Below are 21562 nucleotides of genomic sequence, written 5' to 3'. Positions count from 1 at the left end.
CATTACAGTTCCATTATGGTGTGAACTAAACAACCACCACAACATTACAGTTCCATTATGGTGTGAACTAAACAACCACCACAACATTACAGTTCCATTATGGTATGAACTCAACAACCACCACAACATTACAGTTCCATTGTGGTGTGAACTAAACAACCACCACAACATTACAGTTCCTAAACAACCACCACAACATTACAGTTCCATTGTGGTGTGAACTAAACAACCACCACAACATTACAGTTCCATTATGGTGTGAACTAAACAACCACCACAACATTACAGTTCCTAAACAACCACCACATGATTACAGTTCGATTATGGTGTGAACTAAACAACCACCACAACATTACAGTTCCATTATGGTGTGAACTAAACAACCACCACAACATTACAGTTCCATTATGGTGTGAACTAATCAACCACCACAACATTACAGTTCCATTATGGTGTGAACTAAACAACCACCACAACATTACAGTTCCATTATGGTGTGAACTAATCAACCACCACAACATTACAGTTCCATTATGGTGTGAACTAAACAACCACCACAACATTACAGTTCCATTATGGTGTGAACTAAACAACCACCACAACATTACAGTTCCACTATAGACTGAACTAAACATCCACCACATGATTACAGTTCCATTATGGTGTGAACTAAACAACCACCACAACATTACAGTTCCATTATGGTGTGAACTAAACAACCACCACAACATTACAGTTCCATTATGGTGTGAACTAAACAACCACCACAACATTACAGTTCCATTATGGTGTGAACTAAACAACCACCACACCATTACAGTTCCATTATGGTGTGAACTAAACAACCCCCACAACATTACAGTTCCATTATGGTGTGAACTAAACAACCACCACAACATTACAGTTCCATTATGGTGTGAACTAAACAACAACCACAACATTACAGTTCCATTATGGTGTGAACTAAACAACCACCACAACATTACACTTCCACTATAGACTGAACTAAACATCCACCACACCATTACAGTTCCATTATGGTGTGAACTAAACAACCACCACAACATTACAGTTCCATTATGGTGTGAACTAAACAACCACCACAACATTACAGTTCCATTATGGTGTGAACTAAACAACCACCACAACATTACACTTCCACTATAGACTGAACTAAACATCCACCACACCATTACAGTTCCATTATGGTGTGAACTAAACAACCCCCACAACATTACAGTTCCATTATGGTGTGAACTAAACAACCACCACAACATTACACTTCCACTATAGACTGAACTAAACATCCACCACACCATTACAGTTCCATTATGGTGTGAACTAAACAACCACCACAACATTACAGTTCCATTATGGTGTGAACTAAATAACCACCACAACATTACAGTTCCATTATGGTGTGAACTAAACAACATTACAGTTCCATTATGGTGTGAACTAAACAACCACCACAACATTACAGTTCCATTGTGGTGTGAACTAAACAACCACCACAACATTACAGTTCCATTATGGTGTGAACTAAACAACCACCACAGCATTACAGTTCCATTATGGTGTGAACTAAACAACCACCACAACCTTTTATGCTCTGGACAGAAACAAGTCACTGAAGGGGGACTACATGGACATTATTTTGATGTTTTCCGTTGCAAATGTTTTTTTTAAATGTACGGTTGTGCGCCCAATTAAACATGACCCTGGTATGTAGAGTCCTTACCTGCTGGTTTGAGTCTGACTCCATCAATGTCCAGGTTCACTGCTCTGCTCACCAGGACTGAGTCCTCAGTCACTGAGACAAGAGAGGGAACAGAAATGGTCAGTTAGGAAGGAAGGAAGGAAAGACGGACAGACGGAAAGACGGACAGACGGACAGACAGACAGACAGACAGACAGACAGACACATACATACACACACTCCCTTGACTTACTGTTGGTGTCCTCCTGGTAGGGTGTTGGTGTGAAGATGTAGATGTCATTGTCCAGACTTCTCTTATAGAAGCTTGACTCGTATGTCTCAGGGTCCTCTGTCCAGTCTAGTCCAGCACTGAAAAACACACACATACTCAGCTGCATCAACATGAATACTACAGACTTATCAAGTGAGCAAACATTCCTACAGAACATAATATACTGAATGTAAATTACTGATCAGGTTGAACTGCTCTACATGAAGCTGTATAGGTAGTTATCATCATTAGAACAATGGATAGAGAGAGAGAGAGCTGAAAGAGAGAGAGAGCTGAGAGAGACAGAGCTGAGAGAGAGAGAGAGAGAGAGAGAGAGAGAGAGAGAGATAGCTGAGAGAGTCAGAAAGAGAGAGAGATAGCTGAGAGAGTCAGAAAGAGAGAGAGATAGCTGAGAGAGTCAGAAAGAGAGAGAGAGAGAGAGAGAGGAAGAGAGCTGAGAGAGAGATGATAGAGAGAGAGGCAAGAGAGAGAGACGAGAGAGAGAGAGAGAAGAGAGAGAGAGAGGAGAGAGAGAGCTGAGAGAGAGAAGAGAGAGAAAAGGAGATAGAGAGATAAAACATCACATATCAACTTGAGGAATACCTCTTGGGATAAATGCGAGTGATTCCTCCATCAGTGGCCACAAACCTGGCCAGGACTCCATTTCTGAAAGGAATAGGAAAATTCAATGACAAAAGTATCCAGTCCTTCAGTGCATCATGTTACAACACAAAAATGTATGTTTAAATCATGCAAGCTGACAATGTGTATCTGTTTTTCCTTGTTTGTGTTCATAGCTAGGTGGAATAAACTTTCACAAACCACAACCTTTTAGTTAAATCTACTTGATTAAAACAAGAATGATGCTTTTGTGTGTGGATTGTGTGCTTTCGTGCGCATAGTTTGGTTGACTCACGGCATCTGATCCCTCCACTGCTTAACAAGGTCTGATGTGATGCCAGCGTCCAGCAACAATCTGTTCACCAGATCCACGTTGCCTGAAAGACAAGGAACCAACATCACTTGGCTTGATTCAATAATAACAGAAGGCTGAAACCCATTGACCTGCCTGCTGAGTGATCAGTATCTGGTCTTTGTCGGTATAGAGGATTTTCCTTCTTCTTCAATTCAATTTAGCTTTATTCTTTGACCTTCAGACAGTGGCCATGAAACTGAGTCATCTTAATAAGAGCAGTGTGTTTGGTCTGCAGGTTGGAATTTATTGTCAGGAATCTTGACCTGGAGGCATCGCTGCAGAGTGGTCACTAGCTGTCACAGCCAAATCCGATTTTAAACCTAACCCTAACCACACTGCTAACCTTAATGCCTAATCCTAACCTTACATTTTAAAAAGCACACATTTGGACTTATGCAGCTAGCCCAGCTAGTGGATATTGCTCAGACGCTGACCAAGAGGCCTACCGTGAGTCAGAGAGCCACTGACACAAGCTGTGACTCAATCTATATAATAGGAGGAGGGGGATGGAGGGAAGAAAGAGGAAGGGGCAGAGAGATAGAGTAATGTGGGAGGAGTTGGAAGAGAGGGGGAGACCAAGAGAAAGAGAGAGAGCGAAGGAGGTCAAGATGAGAGAGGTAGAGAGAGTAATGTGTGTGAGAGAGAGAGAGAGAGAGAGAGAGAGAGAAAGAGCGAGGGAGGTCAAGATAAGAGAGCGGTAGAGAGAGTAATGTGAGAGAGAGAGATAGAGAGAGAGAGAGAGAGAGAGAGAGAGAGAGTAAGGAAGAAAGGGATCAAATAAAGAGATGATGGATCAGAAGATGGATAGAAAGAGTAGAATGGGAAAACACATTCCCATCTTGTTTTCCAAGTTGTGTGGGCTGTCATCCAATGCTGTCATCCAATGCTGTCATCCAATGCTGTCATGATAGCAGAACAAGCACATTCTCTGAATCTTCTGTAACGTGAGCCTGTAACGTTAGCAACCATATTACTATGAAGTAAAGTCATTAACTAGTACTTAATAAAGAAGTGCACTTGGAGTGTGTTTGGGGGAATGCAACAAGTCATTTCAGAGACGTCTGACATGACCAATACAACACAAACGCACTCAACTGAACACAGACTACTACGCGATCAAAGGGGGACCGTTTTCTTTCTGTCGCGAGCCGCACTTTGAACCCGTTGCCTTTGCTGCTCCAGTCCATTAATGTTGAGACTCGGTAACCCTCCATTTACAACACACCGCACACACATCAGAGAAAACAGCTGGTGTAACACTTTATCCCCCCCCCTCCGTTCCCTCCACCTGCCCCAGTGGTTTTCATTAGGGGCCTCTGATTGAAGGCAGGCCAGGAATTCTAATGTACTTCACCGCCACTGCAGTGGCTTAAACAAGTAAAGCATGTAATGTCCCACTCTCCACCCATCCAAACATCCCACAAGGTCTGTATACACAGCAGTCTATAGTCCTGCAGAGAACGCCCATCAATCTCCCAAGCAGAAATGGACAATTAAGGGAACTAATATCCTAATTACGGGAACTAATATCCCAATTATATTACAGGGGTATTTACAATTGATTGTTTCAAGTGACTTTTTCAAACCTAAAAATCTGACTACACCACACATCAAGCTTATAAACGTTACTTTTGAGAGACATCGTTGCATTTCTAGGACAAACTTGAATGAGAAAAAAAGAACTGAGTATCTTTTCAATTGAGATGGAGGAGTACTACTTTTCAAACCAACACATCAGACCAATAAACATGAGCTTTGAGTGACATTGCTACATTTCTAGGAAACACTTGAGAGGGAAAAAAAAGGAATGGGGCGAGTAATTAAGTCTACTATTATATCAGAGAGTGATGTACTGCTAATGCATTGGTCAGATGTCGGAGACTCGGTCTCCATCAGTCTGAAATCTCCGGCACGCAGGCCTGATTTGGCCCATTTTATTGCTCCGCTCGCACTCTCACCTCGACGGGGTTCTGGTCTTTCTCACAAACACACAGTAATTGGACCAGTAGGTGGGGTATGTGGGGGTATATAACTTGGTGGAGTGTGTGTGTTTGTGTTTGTGTGTGTGTGTTGCGGCAAAGGCGAGGCATCTAACACGTGTGTCCTGAGGCATATGATGGTCAGACTTTTAGATTTAGGATCAAACAGGCCAACACAAGGATGGAGGGGTTCTACAGACGGAGAGGCCTGACTGTCTTTATTCTGTATACAGTAGACTGCATAGCAGTCACTCCAGACTTCCAGATCTATGGGTCACTATAGACACCCCAGGGAACAGGTTCAGTTGGCCCTCCTATGAAGACATCAATACTGTCCAAGACCCATGTTGTTCTAGTGCCCACTGAACAACGGTCTAACAACCAAAATGTTTCACGTGACTTGTTGAGCCTAAATTATCATTATTAAAGGATCATCATAAAATATATTTCAGAGTGCTTCATTACGTGTAATGTATATGTTAAAAAATAATGTACAAATGTAACTGATGTCTCAATCTATTCACCACCAGTTCTGAGCAGCGAGTGTTAACCCACGGATGGTTGTTGGTTAGTGGCTGGAAGAGGGAACATAGGAAAGGTGTTTAATTGTCCCTGGTGTTAGCCACTCTTTGTTGGAAGTGAGAAACCAAGGGAAGTTGTTTGGTTGTTCCTGGTCTTAGCTACTCTTTGTTGGAAGGGAGAAACCCAGGGAAGGTGTCTGGTTGTTCGTGATCTCAGCTACTCTTTGTTGGAAGGGAGAAACCCAGGGAAGGTCTCTGGTTGTCCCTGGTATTAGCTACTCTTCTTTGGAAGGGAGAAACCCAGGGAAGGCGTCTGATTTTCCCTGGTATTAGCTCTACTCTTTGTTGGAAGGGAGAAACCCAGGGAAGGCGTCTGATTTTCCCTGGTATTAGCTACTCTTTGTTGGAAGGGAGAAACCAAGGGAATGTGTCTGATTGTCCCTGGTCTTAGCTACTCTTTGTTGGAAGGGAGAAACCCAAGGAAGGTGTTTGGTTGTCCCTGGTCTTAGCTACTCTTTGTTGGAAGGGAGAAACCCAAGGAAGGTGTTTGGTTGTCCCTGGTCTTAGCTACTCACACAGTGGGTTGTTGGGAGTCTTCCTGTCGATGTACTCGTTGAAGTCCATCAGGAACTCTGTGTTGTTTTTAGACGGCTTCAGATCCTTACAGTACTCCCTATGGGATGAAAAAAAAACTAACTCAAATCCTATACATGTATATGTACAGGTAACTGCCAAAATAAAGGCAACACCAACATAAAGTGTCTTAATAGGGTGTTGGGCCACCACAGGCCAGAACAGCTTCAATGTACCTTGTCATAGATTCTGCAAGTGTCTTAATAGGGTGTTGGGCCACCACAGGCCAGAACAGCTTCAATGTACCTTGGCATAGATTCTACAAGTGTCTGGAACTCTATTGGAGGGATGCGACACCATTCTTCCACAAGAAATTCCATAATTTGGTGTTTTGTTGATGGTGGAAAAAGCTGTCTCAGGCACCTCTCTAGAATCTCCCATAAGTGTTCAATTAGGTTGAGATCTGGTCACTGAGACAGCAAGGGCATATGGTTTACATGCTCAACAAACAATTGAGTGACCACTCGTACCCTGTGGATGGGGGCATTGTCATCCTATGGGAGCATAGCCATGGTAGCCAAAATAATGGCCTGCCCAGCATTTTTTATACATGACCCTAAGCATGATGGGATGTTAATTAACTCAGGAACCACACCTGTTTGGAAGAACTTGCTTTCAATATACTTTGTTATCCCTCATTTACTCAGGCGTCTCCTTTATTTTATCAGTTACCTGTATGTAAAACCTTTCTACAAATAACAGTCAATCTTCTTACCTTGGTGCAATGAGAGTGTATCCATACTCCTCAAACTTGTCTTCCTGCAGGCTTTCAGAGACTGTAGAAGAGCAGAAAGCTGTGAGTCCTACAAACATCTCTCTGTGCTATTCATATACACAGACCTTGGAACCGGAAGAAGTGTATCACACCTAACTCATGTCAAGTTAACATGATGACCATTGATTGATACAGATGCTGATGAGATTCATGGCTGATGGATCAAATGACTTCTGTCAGAGACTGTAGACTGTCAACTGATGGGCCATGGTGATTCAGACATCATGAAGACAATCCCCAGTCCTAGACGGTCCACAGTTTGTATAGACACATGACTCCATGTCTGATAGAGAGATACAGCTTTGATGAATGTAAGTTAAGTGTTGTCTGTCAACTCCTCATTTTAAAGCATGGTGGGGGTATACATTCCTCTGTCCATCGTCACAGGGTGACCGTACCACCCCCTCCACCCAAGGAGCTTGGCTCATAGAAGTTTGTATCTTAAAGGTGGTAAATACTATGGTAAAGACTAGGTTTGGTAGCATAGAAGACAATGCAGGAAATACGCTCTATGTAAAGGGTTTATACTTAGTTGACTGTGACTAGAACTAGGTCTAGAAAAATCTACGGACAGCAGTGTACAGCAGAGAAAAATAAAGTATGAGACAATCTCTAATGAACAGATGTAAATCAGGTTGTGTGGACGACATGGAACCTTGGCGTGGGAATGACTTCCCTATGCATGCTGGGAAAAACAGCAGACAGACACGACTCTTCGAACAGGAGGAGAGAGACAAGAGGAGAAAAAATACTTGCCCTCGTCCCCTGGAGTGGACAAAATCCCCGCAGAGAGAGTATGTGAAAGATAGATGCATCCCCATGGGTGAATGAGGGAAGGAAGGAGGGAAGGAAAGTAGAAAAAACAGGGTAAAACCACAAGGGTCAAAGGTCAACAATATATTTTATTCAGAGAGCGAGGCCTTGAATAAAAATATTGCACTCCCATCAAAAGGTTTCTTCTCAAAATGTAAATGTTGACAGATCAAGCTACAAGGAGCACGCAACGAGAGGCCTTCAATGTGGTTTAAAATGAGCATTCTAGCGATAACATTGCATTGCTTTCAATGCATTGATTTCAATGACCATTATCATCATATTGTCTGTACTGTAATACAGTGGTAATGATGAATCCATGGGGTTATTAGTGTTGAGTAATGTATTCATATGACAATGCCATGGAAAGGAATAGAAGAGACATTCATCATGGAACATAATCCTGTTGTATTGCTTGGATATTACCTTGATATTGTTTAAAATATGGGGCTTATTATTATTATATTGTGGTGCGGTATTCGTCATGACCTCATGGGCTAGACTTCAGACTAGTACGTGAGGTCTTTGGTAGTAATTGTTGGAAAATAATGATGTCCATGTGTAGATTCTTGGTACATCGTCAATACTTCAATTACATGAAGTCTGATTTAAAAGACATTAATGACAGCCCAATGTTTATTTTGTCACTTTTTCTGAAATCATAGATTGCCTCCACCTACAGTGTCTTTAAGAAAGTGAATGAATGTATACAAACACGAAAGACACACACAGATACACAGATTTTCAATGAACCAGAGACATGTTTTAGGGAACTCCACTGAAAGATGTGGATACCATGCTGAAAGCAAACGTTCCATGACAATCACATACACTTTAGAATGTAAACATGCAACCTAGACTGATATTAAATTGTACAGTATTTGTACAATTAGGGGTGAAAGGTGAAAGGTTGGAGAGTTTAGTTACATGGCTGGGCAAGCCGATACCATTACAATACAGTCAAACCAGGAAGTGAATTGAAATCGAATCAGAGTCATTATTGTCAATAAGGATTTTTAGATTCTTGAATAGGAATTTCAAATCACTTCTGGTTCTGTCTGAATTTAAATGGAGCCTACCCCAACCAAATGTGTTTTGGATAAAACAACAATGGCCACTCTCTCAATAAAAGTAGACTGTTAGTGTGTTATGTGACTCAGCGACCACATGAGACACACTCACACACAGGGGATACATACTGGTGCACACAAAAGGAGAGAGAGGGACAAAGAGAGAGACACAGAGAGAGAGAGGGAGAGGGAGAGAGAGAGAGAGAGAGAGAGAGAGAGAGAGGGAGAGAGAGAGAGAGAGAGAGAGGGAGAGAGAGAGAGAGAGAGAGAGAGGTGATGCTCTGTGGGGATGAGGTGGTTTCTGTCTTTCATTAAGACTATTTTACGAGCCTGTAAACCTCTGAATGATTAAAAAAGAGAAACTAAAAAAGGCAGAAACTGTCCAGTCATGTTTTGGGCGAACACTCATCGCTTTCTCTTTTATGGGTTCACCTTAAAATAATGCAAACATCCTCCCCTCTGTCCTTCCTGCTAGCTAGACTCTGGAAGGTTAGTGCCAAAGCCACATCTGAGTGCCATTGGGGCAGGTGGGATAAACAACATGCATACAGAGGCTCGTGAAAATACACACTCATACACACACTCACTATGGGGCAGCAGCATCGCATGCAAGGCTCTCCTTGTGTGTGGTCAGACTAGGGACTGAATCAGTGTGATCAAACACTATCTAAATCAGTTATAAGACGTATATCTAAATGACTCAGATTCTTGTATGTCACGACATCATTACACTACTATGGACCTCTTTACACTACACTACTTTGACAACACATTCTAGGTCCAGGAGAGATACTGTAGTGTAAAGAGACAGATCTAGATTTTATCTTTAGGAGATGTCTCCCATACTACCTCCAGAGGAAGTGAGGGAGACAGCTACACCACATACCCCCCCTCCCACACCACATGTCCCTGCAAGAATGACTTTCATTACCCTAATACCAGTAGATGGCATTTTGTTTGCCTATATACTACAGTATTTCCGGTATGCTAATAGCTGCACTTACACAGGAAGCAGGAATGTGGCTTTGGCAACACCACATCACAAGGTTAGTGTAAACAGAAAAGTTGCAAATCTAGTGTTGAAGAGAGATGGTGTGCCTAGAGGAATGGTGTTGTATTGGTAAGGAGATGGAACACAATTATGTTAGTTGCAGGAACTTCTTCACTAAGATAAAACAGAGCATTATGGGTACTGTAGTTCATCATGCTACAGGTGTGAGCGCAGGAGGACAGGGAAGGTGTGAGGTAAGATACAGGAGGAGAATACTTGCCCAATTCCACTGAGGGGGTTCCAACACACGGAGAAGACAGGGGTGAGAAGGTCAGCAGGTGAGGACAGGAAGGAGGGCAGGGGGAGCGGGAAAGAGAAGGGGACAGGAACGAAGCAAACAGGGGTACACAATATTTTATTCCTCTGAGTGTTGAATAAGAACATTGCAGCTTGAACAGGATGTATGAGAAATGGGTTTCCCGTTTTACTGCAGAAAACAGATGATCAACCGTCCCAATCAGCTAAGGGACTGACTGGTAGGAAAGTAAGACAGATTGTGTGTCTTTGTGTGTGTGTGTGTGTGCTTGGGGGACCGAACAGACCCACAGGAGGTACCCAGACAAACTGAACTTCCCAGGAAGACCTGTGTGTATATGTGCATGTATGTGTGTGTATGTGTATCCCAGTGGTAAGGGACAGTAGAGTGTGGAGAGGGGAATAAAACAGACCCACAGGAGATACCCAGACTACAAAGACAGAAACACAGACCTTCCTATGGAAGACCCATCATCCTAACCCAATGACTGACTAACAACACACAATGATTTGACTAATGGGAATCTCGCAGCTTGAAGGGGACATGAGAGGGGAGTTTGAACACATGTGGAAATAAGTGTAGTGTGTGAGAGTGAGCGAATGAGAGAGGGAGTGTGTTTGTGTGTGCTCACAGACAAGCTGAAACGTGAGGCTTCCCTTAACCCCTATGTGGTATACATTTAAATGTCATTGCCATCTTACAAATGTGTTTTGTCATTCTGTCTATATGCAAAGGAAATGTTTACTGCGTATAAGGTCATGCCTTGATATAGGTCAGGAGAATGCTACTTACATTTGGCCTGGGTGATGGTGTCTCCGATAGTAGTGTGGATGTAATGCAGGCTGTACACTGGAAGGACCAAGGCTAGACTGGGAGCACACACACACACACACACACACACACACACACACACACAGAATAATAGGCACACACGAATAGGTGCACACGCACAGAGATGAATAGGTGCATACACACTTACATGCCACACACACATACCACATTTTCATATTTTGCACAGTTCTAACAAATAACACATTTGCAAGAATCACAGATCATCTCCACATAAACTTGATCCACACATCAAAACAAAAATGCATTAAAAACGTGTCACCTCTGAAGCTAAAACTTTCACAAAGACATATTCTGCTGAGCTTTGTAACTTATTTTTTATAAGTACATTTATCATATGTACAGTTCACTCCTCGCAACTTTGTAAAAGGCATCATTCCCCATTCAAATACAATATTTCTTATTTTGCTCCAGATATCTGCATGCTCCAGTTTAGTGCACACATTTAGGACTGTCTCAAAAGGGTTTGGACTAGGTGGTACATACACATTTAGGACAGTCTCAAAAGGGTTTGGACTAGTTGGTACACACACATTTAGGACAGTCTCAAGAGGGTTTGGACTAGTTGGTACACAGCTACAACCAGAAGTTACTTTGTTTGTAGCAGGTTAGGAGAACTTACGCAGCAGGTTAGGAGAATTCACTTAACAGGTTAGGAGAATTGGGGTAAGGTTAGGATTAGTTAAAACGCTCTCCTAACTTGCTACGAAATGTCAATTCCGGGCGTATCCGTACTCTGTCTAGCAACAACCATAGAGATAGATAGAGGCCTCATCTTTGTATCTGTGCCATTATTGCGTCTGTTACAGCATGGGCAGCGTCATTGAGGCAATCTCCATTTTGAAGTAGTGCATTTTCTTCTTCACAATTGGCTGATTCCTCCTGATGACCCGGTTGGACATGACTCCAACAGGGTCACCAGGAGGGATCAGCCAATGAATTTGGATGTCCACCCAGTTGACTACATTAAAATCTGAGATTTGCACAACTAACCCAAGATAGACCACAGACTGTCATTTCCAATGGGAGCAAATTCATTATAGTGGGCAGAACAAGCAAGGAGGTGGACAGAGACAAGCACGAGTTAGTGAGATCCTATTGGCGTGTTCTAGCATGTATTTGCATATTTCCCTTAGGGAACGCATACTCTGAAGTGTACATGTGCAATAGCTCAATTCGCCCTTACACCCCTTCTAAACAACAAAACTTTTTGAAACTTTGGCAAAGGGTAAAGTCTCCAAAACATAATAAACATAACAGAATGTCGGCCAAAATCCATCCAGCTCCATCTTCTCTCACATCTTCTCTCACTTTCAAGCGGTTGCATTGATCAGGTGTCAGTGCACTACTCGTAGTCATAAGAGATGAAAACAGTGACCCCTATTGTTCTTCTAGATAGGGCTCGGAGTGTTTATGGAACCTAGTTATATGCCTTGACCAGGTAAAACTCCAGACTCTTGACCCATGAGAGTTTTCTTGGTCAAGTCACGTGGTCAGAATAAAAACTCAAGGCCCTAAAAATGAATAGTGTACATGGTATACTCAGGTAGGGGTACAAATACAGTACATGTAGCTGTTACCTGTAATCTGTACCCTTTACAGGGGCATATGTGTACGATCTTTCGCTTCGGTCTATGTACCGCTGTGGAGCAGAACACACATTTGTCATCAAAGGGACAGCTCACCCCGAAATAGTCTAAAAATTAGTTTTTTGTTTTTCCATCATGTTTTAGTTTACCTCATCCTGGGACTTCACTAGTGTGTGTACGGTGCGGTGGCCGGTTTCTCCATGAATCATGTTCGTTCTTATCTGAGGACAAAAAACACTTAGCTCTTAGGAGCAAGTTCAACCCACAACAGGATAGAATGTGGACACAAAGGTGGAAGCATTAAAGAAGACCGTCAGTGGTCTCCATCTTACCTCTACTTTAATCTCATCCTCCAGCTCAGCGTCCAGGAAGTCCAGAGTTACAGGCTCCTGAAATTTAGGATTCTAGAGTGCGAGACAGAGAGCGAGAGACAAAGAGCGAGAGAGAAAGTGCGAGAGAAAGTGCGAGAGAGAAAGTGCGAAACAGTGTAAGAGAGAGTGAGAGAGAGAGAGAGAGAGAGAGAGAGAGAGAGAGAGACAGAGAGCGAGAGAGAAAGTGTGAGAGAAAGTGCGAGAGAGAAAGTGCAAAAAAGAGTAAGAGAGAGTGAGAGAGAGAGAGAGAGAGAGAGAGAGAGACAGAGAGTGCACGCATGCGCGCGAGAGAGATTTAATACAACATTTACTGTTTTATAGATTGAATCAACGCAGGAAAGAGTTCCCCCAGGAATTATTTAAGACAGTCTATGTGAAACGACCTTTAAGGGTGGCAATAGTCATGCAAAAGACAACAGACCTGTGAAAAAAAGCAGCCTACCTGTCTATTTTAAATATTATGGGTATTTTGCTTACTGCAAATTAGTCATGCAAAAATTACCCTATGTCCAGATTTAAATGATTTCCAGTCAGGATTTGTCTCAATTTTTGTCCGTGAACCCTTCCTCATGAGCCTAGACAGATACAGCACCAAAACTCCAAAACAAACTTTATGAAATAGGAGTTGAGATATTAACAGGAGCTAAACCAAACCATTTAATACAGATAAGGTACAAACACAAACATACAAAGATAAGCTATGTGCCAACCTTTCCTCTACCTACATGTACATTTTACCTCAACTAACCTGTGCCACCGCACATTGACTCTGTACCGGTACCCCCTGTAGACAGCCTCGCTACTGTTATTTTATTGTTGCTCTTTAATTATTTGTTATTTTTCTGTTTTGTTATTTTGTTTTTAAACATGTTTTACTTCAGTTTATTTTAGTATATACTTTCTTAACACTTATTTTTCTTAAAACTGCATTGTTGGTTAAAACCTCTCTAGGCTAGGGGGCGGTATTTTCACATCCGGATGAAAAGCGTGCCCAAAGTAAACTGCCTGCTACTCAGGCCCAGAAGCTAAGATATGCATATTATTAGTAGATTTGGATAGTAAACACTCTGAAGTTTCGAAAACTGTTTGAATGATGTCTGTGAGTATAACAGGACTTATTTGGCAGGCAAAACTCTGAGGACAAACCATCCAGGATTTTTTGTTGTTGTTGAGGTAATGCTCTTTTCAATGGGTTTTCTATGGGGATCTGGTTTTCTAAATCACTTGCTTGCAATTCCTATCGCTTCCACTGGACGTCAACAGTCTTTAGAAATGGTATAATACCTAACTCAGATGGACCCCTAGTGCTTCACACACATAGTAGTATATCACTCAGAGGGACCCCTAGTGCTTCACACACAGGCATTCACACACACAGGCACTCACAAATTGGTTGATGTTTTTCCTTTGAGTAATGAGGAAGTAGCCCTGTTCAGAACGAGGGTCGAGTGAAGTGTGTTGTTGTTTGTTAGAGTCGTGTGACATGAAAGCACGCTCCACTTTGTTTTCATCCGGTATTGAACGCAGTTTATCCCGTCTTAAATGTGAGTGATTATTTACGTTAAAAAATACCTAAAGTTGTATTAGGAAAGTTGTGTGAAATGTTTGGACAAAGATTACAGGTAACTTGTGAGATATTTTGTAGTCATGTTGCGTGAGTTGGAACCAGTGTTTTTCTGGATCAAATGCACCAAATAAATGGACATTTTGGATATATAATGACGGAATTAATCGAACAAAAGGACCATTTGTCATGTTTATGGGACATATTGGAGTGCCAACAGAAGAAGCTCGTCAAAGGCATGAATTATATCTTTATTTCTGAGTTTTGTGTCGCGCCTGGCGGGTTGAATTATGATTGTCTGTGTTTGTTTGATGGGGTGCTATCCTCAGATAATTGTATGGTTTGCTTTCGCTGTAAAGCCTTTTTGAAATCTGACACGTTGGCTGGATTAACAACAAGTGTAACTTTAATTTGGTGTATTGCATGTGTGATTTCATGAAAGTTTAATATTTCTAGTAATTTAATTTGAATTTGGTGCTCTGCCATTTCACTGGATGTTGTCAAATCGATCCTGTTAAAGGGATTTGATCCCTAAGAAGTTTTAAGGGCTTGTAAGTAAGCATTTCACTGTAAGGTCTGGCTCATATTGTATTTGGCGCCGGTACCTTATTATTATCTATCCTGATGCCTAGTCACTTTACCCTGGCTTCATGTACATATCTAACTCAAATACCTCGTACCTCTGCACATTGATCTGGTACTGGTACTCCCTGTATATAGCTCCACATTGATCTGGTACTGGTACTCGCTGTATATAGCTCCACATTGATCTGGTACTGGTACTCCCTGTATATAGCTCCACATTGGTCTGGTACTGGTACTCCCTGTTTATAGTTCTACATTGATCTGGTACTGGTACACAAGAATGGAGCTATATACAGGCAGTACCAGATCAATGTGGAGCTATATATATATATATATATATATATATATATATATATATATTTAATTTGACCTTTATAAGTCAGTTAATATCACCAAACCACAGCATTTATCTGAAGTCTTTACCCATACTTGTGTATTTACTTAATGCACAGTAATGATGTTTTGATACAAGAACACCAGTGACATATTTCCTCAGGGCAGTTTACGGGAAAGCTGTGAGGCGGACATTACACTAAAGACTGATGTGAAACACATGGCTACGTGGGCGTAAGCTCCATGTTCTCCCTGTGTTTGTTGTGTGGAAATCATGAAGTGTCCCTCGCAAACCTTCTCTACACAAACCCATATGGTGACCTTTTCCGAGATAGCTTTGTTTGGCTAGCTTCCCCTAGTGCTAAGTGTGGCTAGGCTACCTAGGCTACACTAGGGTAATGTTATGCTAGGCTAACGGTAGGCTAACGCCAGGCTGCTAAATCTTAAAAGAACAGATGAGTGTTGTAGTTTTGTGTGTGTGTGTGTGTGTGTGTGTGTGTGTGTACTGTACCTTTGGGCAGAGGTTGGGATGCAGCAAGACGTAACCGTTGGGGTCAATGGCAAAGTAATAACCATTTGGTCCAAACTACAAGAGATAGAAAGAGACAGGATAGTTAGTGTGTGTGTCGATGGTATTGATGGTGTTCTGGATACTGTGTAGCACACAGGCGAGTGTGTCTTACTGTAAATCTCGGTGTTAATCTTTTGATGTCGTCCAGAGACACATCGATAGCCATCACTCCCAGGATCAGCTGGTTTTGGGGCCTCTGGGAGAAAAAACAAACAAGGAAAGCATTATATAGTACCTCACTCAGACGGACCCCTAGTGCTTCACACACACAGTAGTATATCACTCAGAGGGACCCTTAGTGCTTCACACACAGGCATTCACAAAAACAATTTAACTCCGATGACTCAAGTCCCTTGGCGACTTTAAAAAACATTTCCAAAGTAAAGAGCACAGTGGAGATAAAACATGTCCTTTAGAAATCCTTGTTGTTACTGTGACTCATTAACGAGTCATTCTCAGCCTGGCTTTAGTCATTACAGGTCCATCAAACACCATCCATGTATTGATACGTAGGCTATGTGTGCTGTGTTTAAAGGTATGTAGATCTGTTCTTGAGCTGATCTTGTCCACTAATTGTCTATATGTTTTGTGTGGATCCCAGCAAGAGTAGCTGAGGCTTTCACAACAACTAATGAGGATCCTACTAAAATACCGAAATACCAAATAGCATGATCTTGACGCAGTTAGCTACTGTTATCAGATGTCGTTGCTTCCTGTGGCACAGAGTGGGCAGGCTTTGAAGAGTGACACTATAAAATGGCTGACAAGTACCTCAACAAGGAGATAGTAGAGGAAGAAAGGACCCACATCGTAATCGACTGCCGAGCAGACAAGGTAAAAATCTGTCGTTCTGCCCCTGAGCAAGGCAGTTAACCCACTGTTCCCAGTCCTGTGGTGTGACCCAGTGTTCAGTTCTGGAGGTGAACCTGGCTGAGAGATCATCAACGCCCTGCTTCTGGGACATACTACTGTGCAAATCAAACACACTTCTGAAAGCTCATTGCGGGAATGCAAGTAAATTAGTAAGTAAGCAAGTAAGCAGTCAGCCAGCCAGTCAGTCAGTCAGTCAACCAGCCAGTCAGTCAGTTAGTCAACCAGCCAGCCAGTCAGTCAGTCAGTCAACCAGTCCGTCAACCAGTCAGTCAACCAGCCAGTCAGCCAGCCAGTCAACCAACCAGTCAGTCAACCAGCCAGCCAGTCAACCAGCCAGCCAGCCATCCAGCCAGTCAACCAGCCAGCCAGTCAACCAGCCAGCCATCCAGCCAGTCAGTCAGCGCTGTACCTGTAGTCCCCTCTCTTTGTCAGCTTTGGTGTTGGTCTTGTTGAAGACTGGAAGTGTTCCTGTGATCACCAGACCCAGCTCCTGTCAACCAGATCACATGTATTTTCAGTCCGTCTCCTTTAGAACAGCATGTCAACACCCCGACTGGTCTTATCAGACTGATAACAACAGGTATAATATGCACCAGTTGAAGCTGGTGGGGGGAGCTATAGGAGGATGGGCTCATTGTAATGGCTGGAATGGAATCAATGGAACGGAGACAAACATGTGGTTTCAATATGTTTGATGCGTTTAATACCGTTCCATTGAATCCATTCCTACCATTACAATGAGCCCATCCTCCTATAACTCCTCCCACCAGCCTCCTCTGCTATGCATTCTCTATGCACATGTACTGTATACTGGTGTAGGTTGTGTTCATGTACTATAGTCTATAGGTAAGAATAGTACTTGAAATGAAATAGTAGCCTGGTCCCATATCTGTTTGTGTTGTAAACTCAAGCACAAGCAGATATGAGAACAGGCTAATGTACTAGCCCTGTGGAGCAAGACCACAAGGCAGATTATAGTGAGAGTCCATAATACTAACTTTCCATTGGTGTCAGAGAGGGTAATTAATGACGCAAATACACTTTCCAATACAAACACCAGCTACCTAGTTATAAATACAAATAGCAGAAATAATGGGAAGCTGTGCAGGGTAGTATTTACAGTGTGAATTTGGGGACAACAAGGCTTACACAGGGTGTCAGGCTGTTGACTATGGTAAGTGTAGATACTGTATTATAAACTTGCTATGTGTGTCAGAGTGCAACTAGTGACGCAAACACCCTTTTAATACAAACACCAGCTGTCTAGATCTAAAAGTAGCTCCTATCAAAGTCAAGCGGCGTCCTGACTTAAACAGTGGATAAGGGATGAAAGTGCATCCGATAGAGAAAACGTCACGTTTCCATGTTCAATCATATAACATTGTTTACTATGGAATGAGAAAGAAAGAAAGACTCAAAATGACACGTCTTTGCAGGTAACCAGACACAGGGCCATGTGGTGTGCCGCTTTGCTTGTGTGTGTGTGTGAGAGAACACACAGTGGGCCGCTATTGTGACGTGTGGCTGGAGAAGCATCTGTTTCCAGTAATGAGGTGGACAGCCTCCATCACCACGACAGGGAAGACACCATCTCTCTAGTGCGTCTGGATGGTCTTCATGCTGTTATGTGTGCTTGCTGGAAATGTGCGATGACCTCTGAATCTGTAATCAGATTTCCTTATTGCACTGAGACTGTGTCATGCTGTTGGATTTGACACTATACATCCATCTTGCTATGTCTCCCACTTCACATTATATACTAAACAAAAATATATGTGTGTATGGCGTTGTGTGGGCGAGCGGTTTGCTGATGTCAACGTTGTGTGGGCGAGCGGTTTGCTGATGTCAACGTTGTGTGGGCGAGCGGTTTGCTGATGTCAACGTTGTGTGGGCGAGCGGTTTGCTGATGTCAACGTTGTGTGGGCGAGCGGTTTGCTGATGTCAACGTTGTGTGGGCGAGCGGTTTGCTGATGTCAACGTTGTGTGGGCGAGCGGTTTGCTGATGTCAACGTTGTGTGGGCGAGCGGTTTGCTGATGTCAACGTTGTGTGAACAGAGTGCCCCATGGTGGCGGTGGGGTTATAGTATGGGCAGGCATAAACTTCGGACAATGAACACAATTGCATTTTATCGATGGCAATTTGAATGCACAGAGATACCGTGACGAGATCCTGAGGCCCATTGTCGTGCCATTCATTCACACCATCACCTCCTGTTTCAGCATAATAATGCACAGCCCCATATTGCAAAGATCTGTGCACAATTCCTGGAAGCTGAACATTTCCCAGGTCTTCCATGGCCTGCATACTTACCAGACATGTTACCCATTGAGCATGTTTGGGATGCTCTGGATTGATGTGTACGACAGCATGTTCCTGTTCCCGCCAATATCCAGCAACTTCGCACAACCATTGAAGAGTGGGACAACATTCCACAGGCCACAATTAACAGCCTGATCAACTCTATGTGAAGGAGATGTGTTGCGCACTGCATGACGCAGATGGTGGTCACACCAGATACTGACTCGTTTCTGAACCACGCCCCTACCTTTTTTTAAGGTACAGTATCTGTGACCAACAGACGCATATCTGTATTCCTAGTCATGTGAAATCCATAGATTAGGGCCTAGCAATTTTTTTTTATTGATTGATTTTCTTATATGAACTGTAACTCAGTAAAATCTTTGAACTTGGTGCACGTCGCGTTTATATTTTTGTTCAGTATGAATATTGTTCTGAAGTCAACGTACCACCGTGTGTGCTGGGTTGTTTCTAACTTGGCTCCGCTGCTGTTCAACATAAATCAATAACTGGCTGATTTAAATTACACATATTTTTTGACAACTTGTTTCAGTGCACTGGGTCCTTGCCTTATCTACTGTTGAAGTTCATACAAAACTTGAACTTGATATGAGCTATTTCCAGAACCAGAAAGTGTGTGTTCATGTAAAATATGAACTCAATACGTGATATTTTTAGAACTAGATATCTGGTGTTTGTATTGGAAAATTGTATTTGCGTCACTAGTTGGACTCTCAGACACCCTTAGCAAGTTTATATACAGTATGTGCATTAACCATAGTCAACAGTGTCTTGGCTGGTGGTACTGTAGTATTGGGAAGTACATTTTCTTCACTATTAGAAGCCTTTGACACCCAAGTCTGTATTAGTTCTACCCTCCAGTGTTGGGGTAAAGTTGTACAAATATGTACAAATATTGAATTCCAATTAAATTCCAAAAGATGTAAATGTTTTTACATTTCCAATTCAATTCCACTAAAAAAGTACAAATATTCCAATGACATAACTTGAAAAAATGTCATTCAAATTTATTTCAAAGTAAATTCTCTACGAGTGAATTCAAGAATTGAATTGGAATTTCAGTTTAAATTGGAAATTACCCCAATTCTGGTACACTTTAATGTAAACTTGATTCCGACCCTGGTACAGTTTAATGTAAACTTGATTCCAACCCTGGTACAGTTTAATGTAAACTTGATTCCAACCCTGGTACAGTTTAATGTAAACTTGATCTCAACCCTGGTACAGTTTAATGTAAACTTGATTCCAACCCTGGTACACTTTAATGTAAACTTGATCCCAACCCTGGTACAGTTTAATATAAACTTGATCCCAACCCTGGTACAGTTTAATGTAAACTCGATCCCAACCCTGGTACACTTTAATGTAAACTTGATCCCAACCCTGGTACAGTTTAATGTAAACTTGATCCCAACCCTGGTACAGTTTAATGTAAACTTGATCCCAACCCTGGTACAGTTTAATGTAAACTCGATCCCAACCCTGGTACACTTTAATGTAAACTTGATCCCAACCCTGGTACAGTTTAATGTAAACTTGATCCCAACCCTGGTACACTTTAATGTAAACTTGATCTCAACCCTGGTACAGTTTAATGTAAACTTGATCCCAACCCTGGTACAGTTTAAAGTAAACTTGATTCCAACCCTGGTACAGTTTAATGTAAACTTGATCCCAACCCTGGTACACTTTAATGTAAACTTGATCCCAACCCTGGTACAGTTTAATGTAAACTTGATCCCAACCCTGGTACACTTTAATGTAAACTTGATCCCAACCCTGGTACACTTTAATATAAACTTGATTCCAACCCTGGTACACTTTAATGTAAACTTGATCCCAACCCTGGTACACTTTAATGTAAACTTGATCCCAACCCTGGTACAGTTTAATGTAAACTTGATCCCAACCCTGGTACAGTTTAATGTAAACTTGATCCCAACCCTGGTACACTTTAATGTAAACTTGATTCCAACCCTGGTACAGTTTAATGTAAACTTGATCCCAACCCTGGTACACTTTAATGTAAACTTGATCCCAACCCTGGTACAGTTTAATGTAAACTTGATCCCAACCCTGGTACAGTTTAATGTAAACTCGATCCCAACCCTGGTACACTTTAATGTAAACTTGATCCCAACCCTGGTACAGTTTAATGTAAACTTGATCCCAACCCTGGTACACTTTAATGTAAACTTGATCCCAACCCTGGTACAGTTTAATGTAAACTTGATCCCAACCCTGGTACAGTTTAATGTAAACTCGATCCCAACCCTGGTACACTTTAATGTAAACTTGATCCCAACCCTGGTACAGTTTAATGTAAACTTGATCCCAACCCTGGTACAGTTTAATGTAAACTCGATCCCAACCCTGGTACAGTTTAATGTAAACTTGATCCCAACCCTGGTACAGTTTAATGTAAACTTGATCCCAACCCTGGAACAGTTTAATGTAAACTTG

General features: G+C 42.1%; 1 protein-coding gene across 4 annotated transcripts in view; it reads right to left on the bottom strand.

Annotated features, from left to right (window-relative positions):
- Window positions 1-21562, bottom strand: part of LOC110499865 (voltage-dependent calcium channel subunit alpha-2/delta-1) — a 158583-nt gene that overhangs the window by 22894 nt on the left and 114127 nt on the right. For 3 of the 4 annotated variants that reach the window (XM_090213652.1, XM_090213653.1, XM_090213654.1), the window contains 13 exons: window positions 17189-17269; window positions 16019-16102; window positions 15847-15921; window positions 12815-12886; window positions 12632-12703; window positions 12474-12535; window positions 10837-10913; window positions 6795-6855; window positions 6022-6119; window positions 2887-2968; window positions 2574-2636; window positions 1953-2068; window positions 1742-1813 (listed from right to left, as the gene is read on the bottom strand). In XM_090213652.1, the coding sequence (XP_090069778.1) occupies window positions 1742-1813; window positions 1953-2068; window positions 2574-2636; window positions 2887-2968; window positions 6022-6119; window positions 6795-6855; window positions 10837-10913; window positions 12474-12535; window positions 12632-12703; window positions 12815-12886; window positions 15847-15921; window positions 16019-16102; window positions 17189-17269 (1015 nt within the window). Of the gene's footprint in view, window positions 1-1741; window positions 1814-1952; window positions 2069-2573; window positions 2637-2886; window positions 2969-6021; window positions 6120-6794; window positions 6856-8274; window positions 10018-10836; window positions 10914-12473; window positions 12536-12631; window positions 12704-12814; window positions 12887-15846; window positions 15922-16018; window positions 16103-17188; window positions 17270-21562 lie in introns of those variants that run through there. The other variant, XM_090213656.1, reaches the window with a different exon arrangement.

The sequence above is a fragment of the Oncorhynchus mykiss genome, chromosome 21, assembly GCF_057628025.1.
Source record: "Oncorhynchus mykiss isolate SJ-2025 chromosome 21, ASM5762802v1, whole genome shotgun sequence".
Taxonomy (NCBI): Eukaryota; Metazoa; Chordata; class Actinopteri; order Salmoniformes; family Salmonidae; genus Oncorhynchus; species Oncorhynchus mykiss.
The sequence above is the reverse complement of the archived record's forward strand: the minus strand, read 5'-3'. Positions and strand labels throughout refer to the sequence as shown.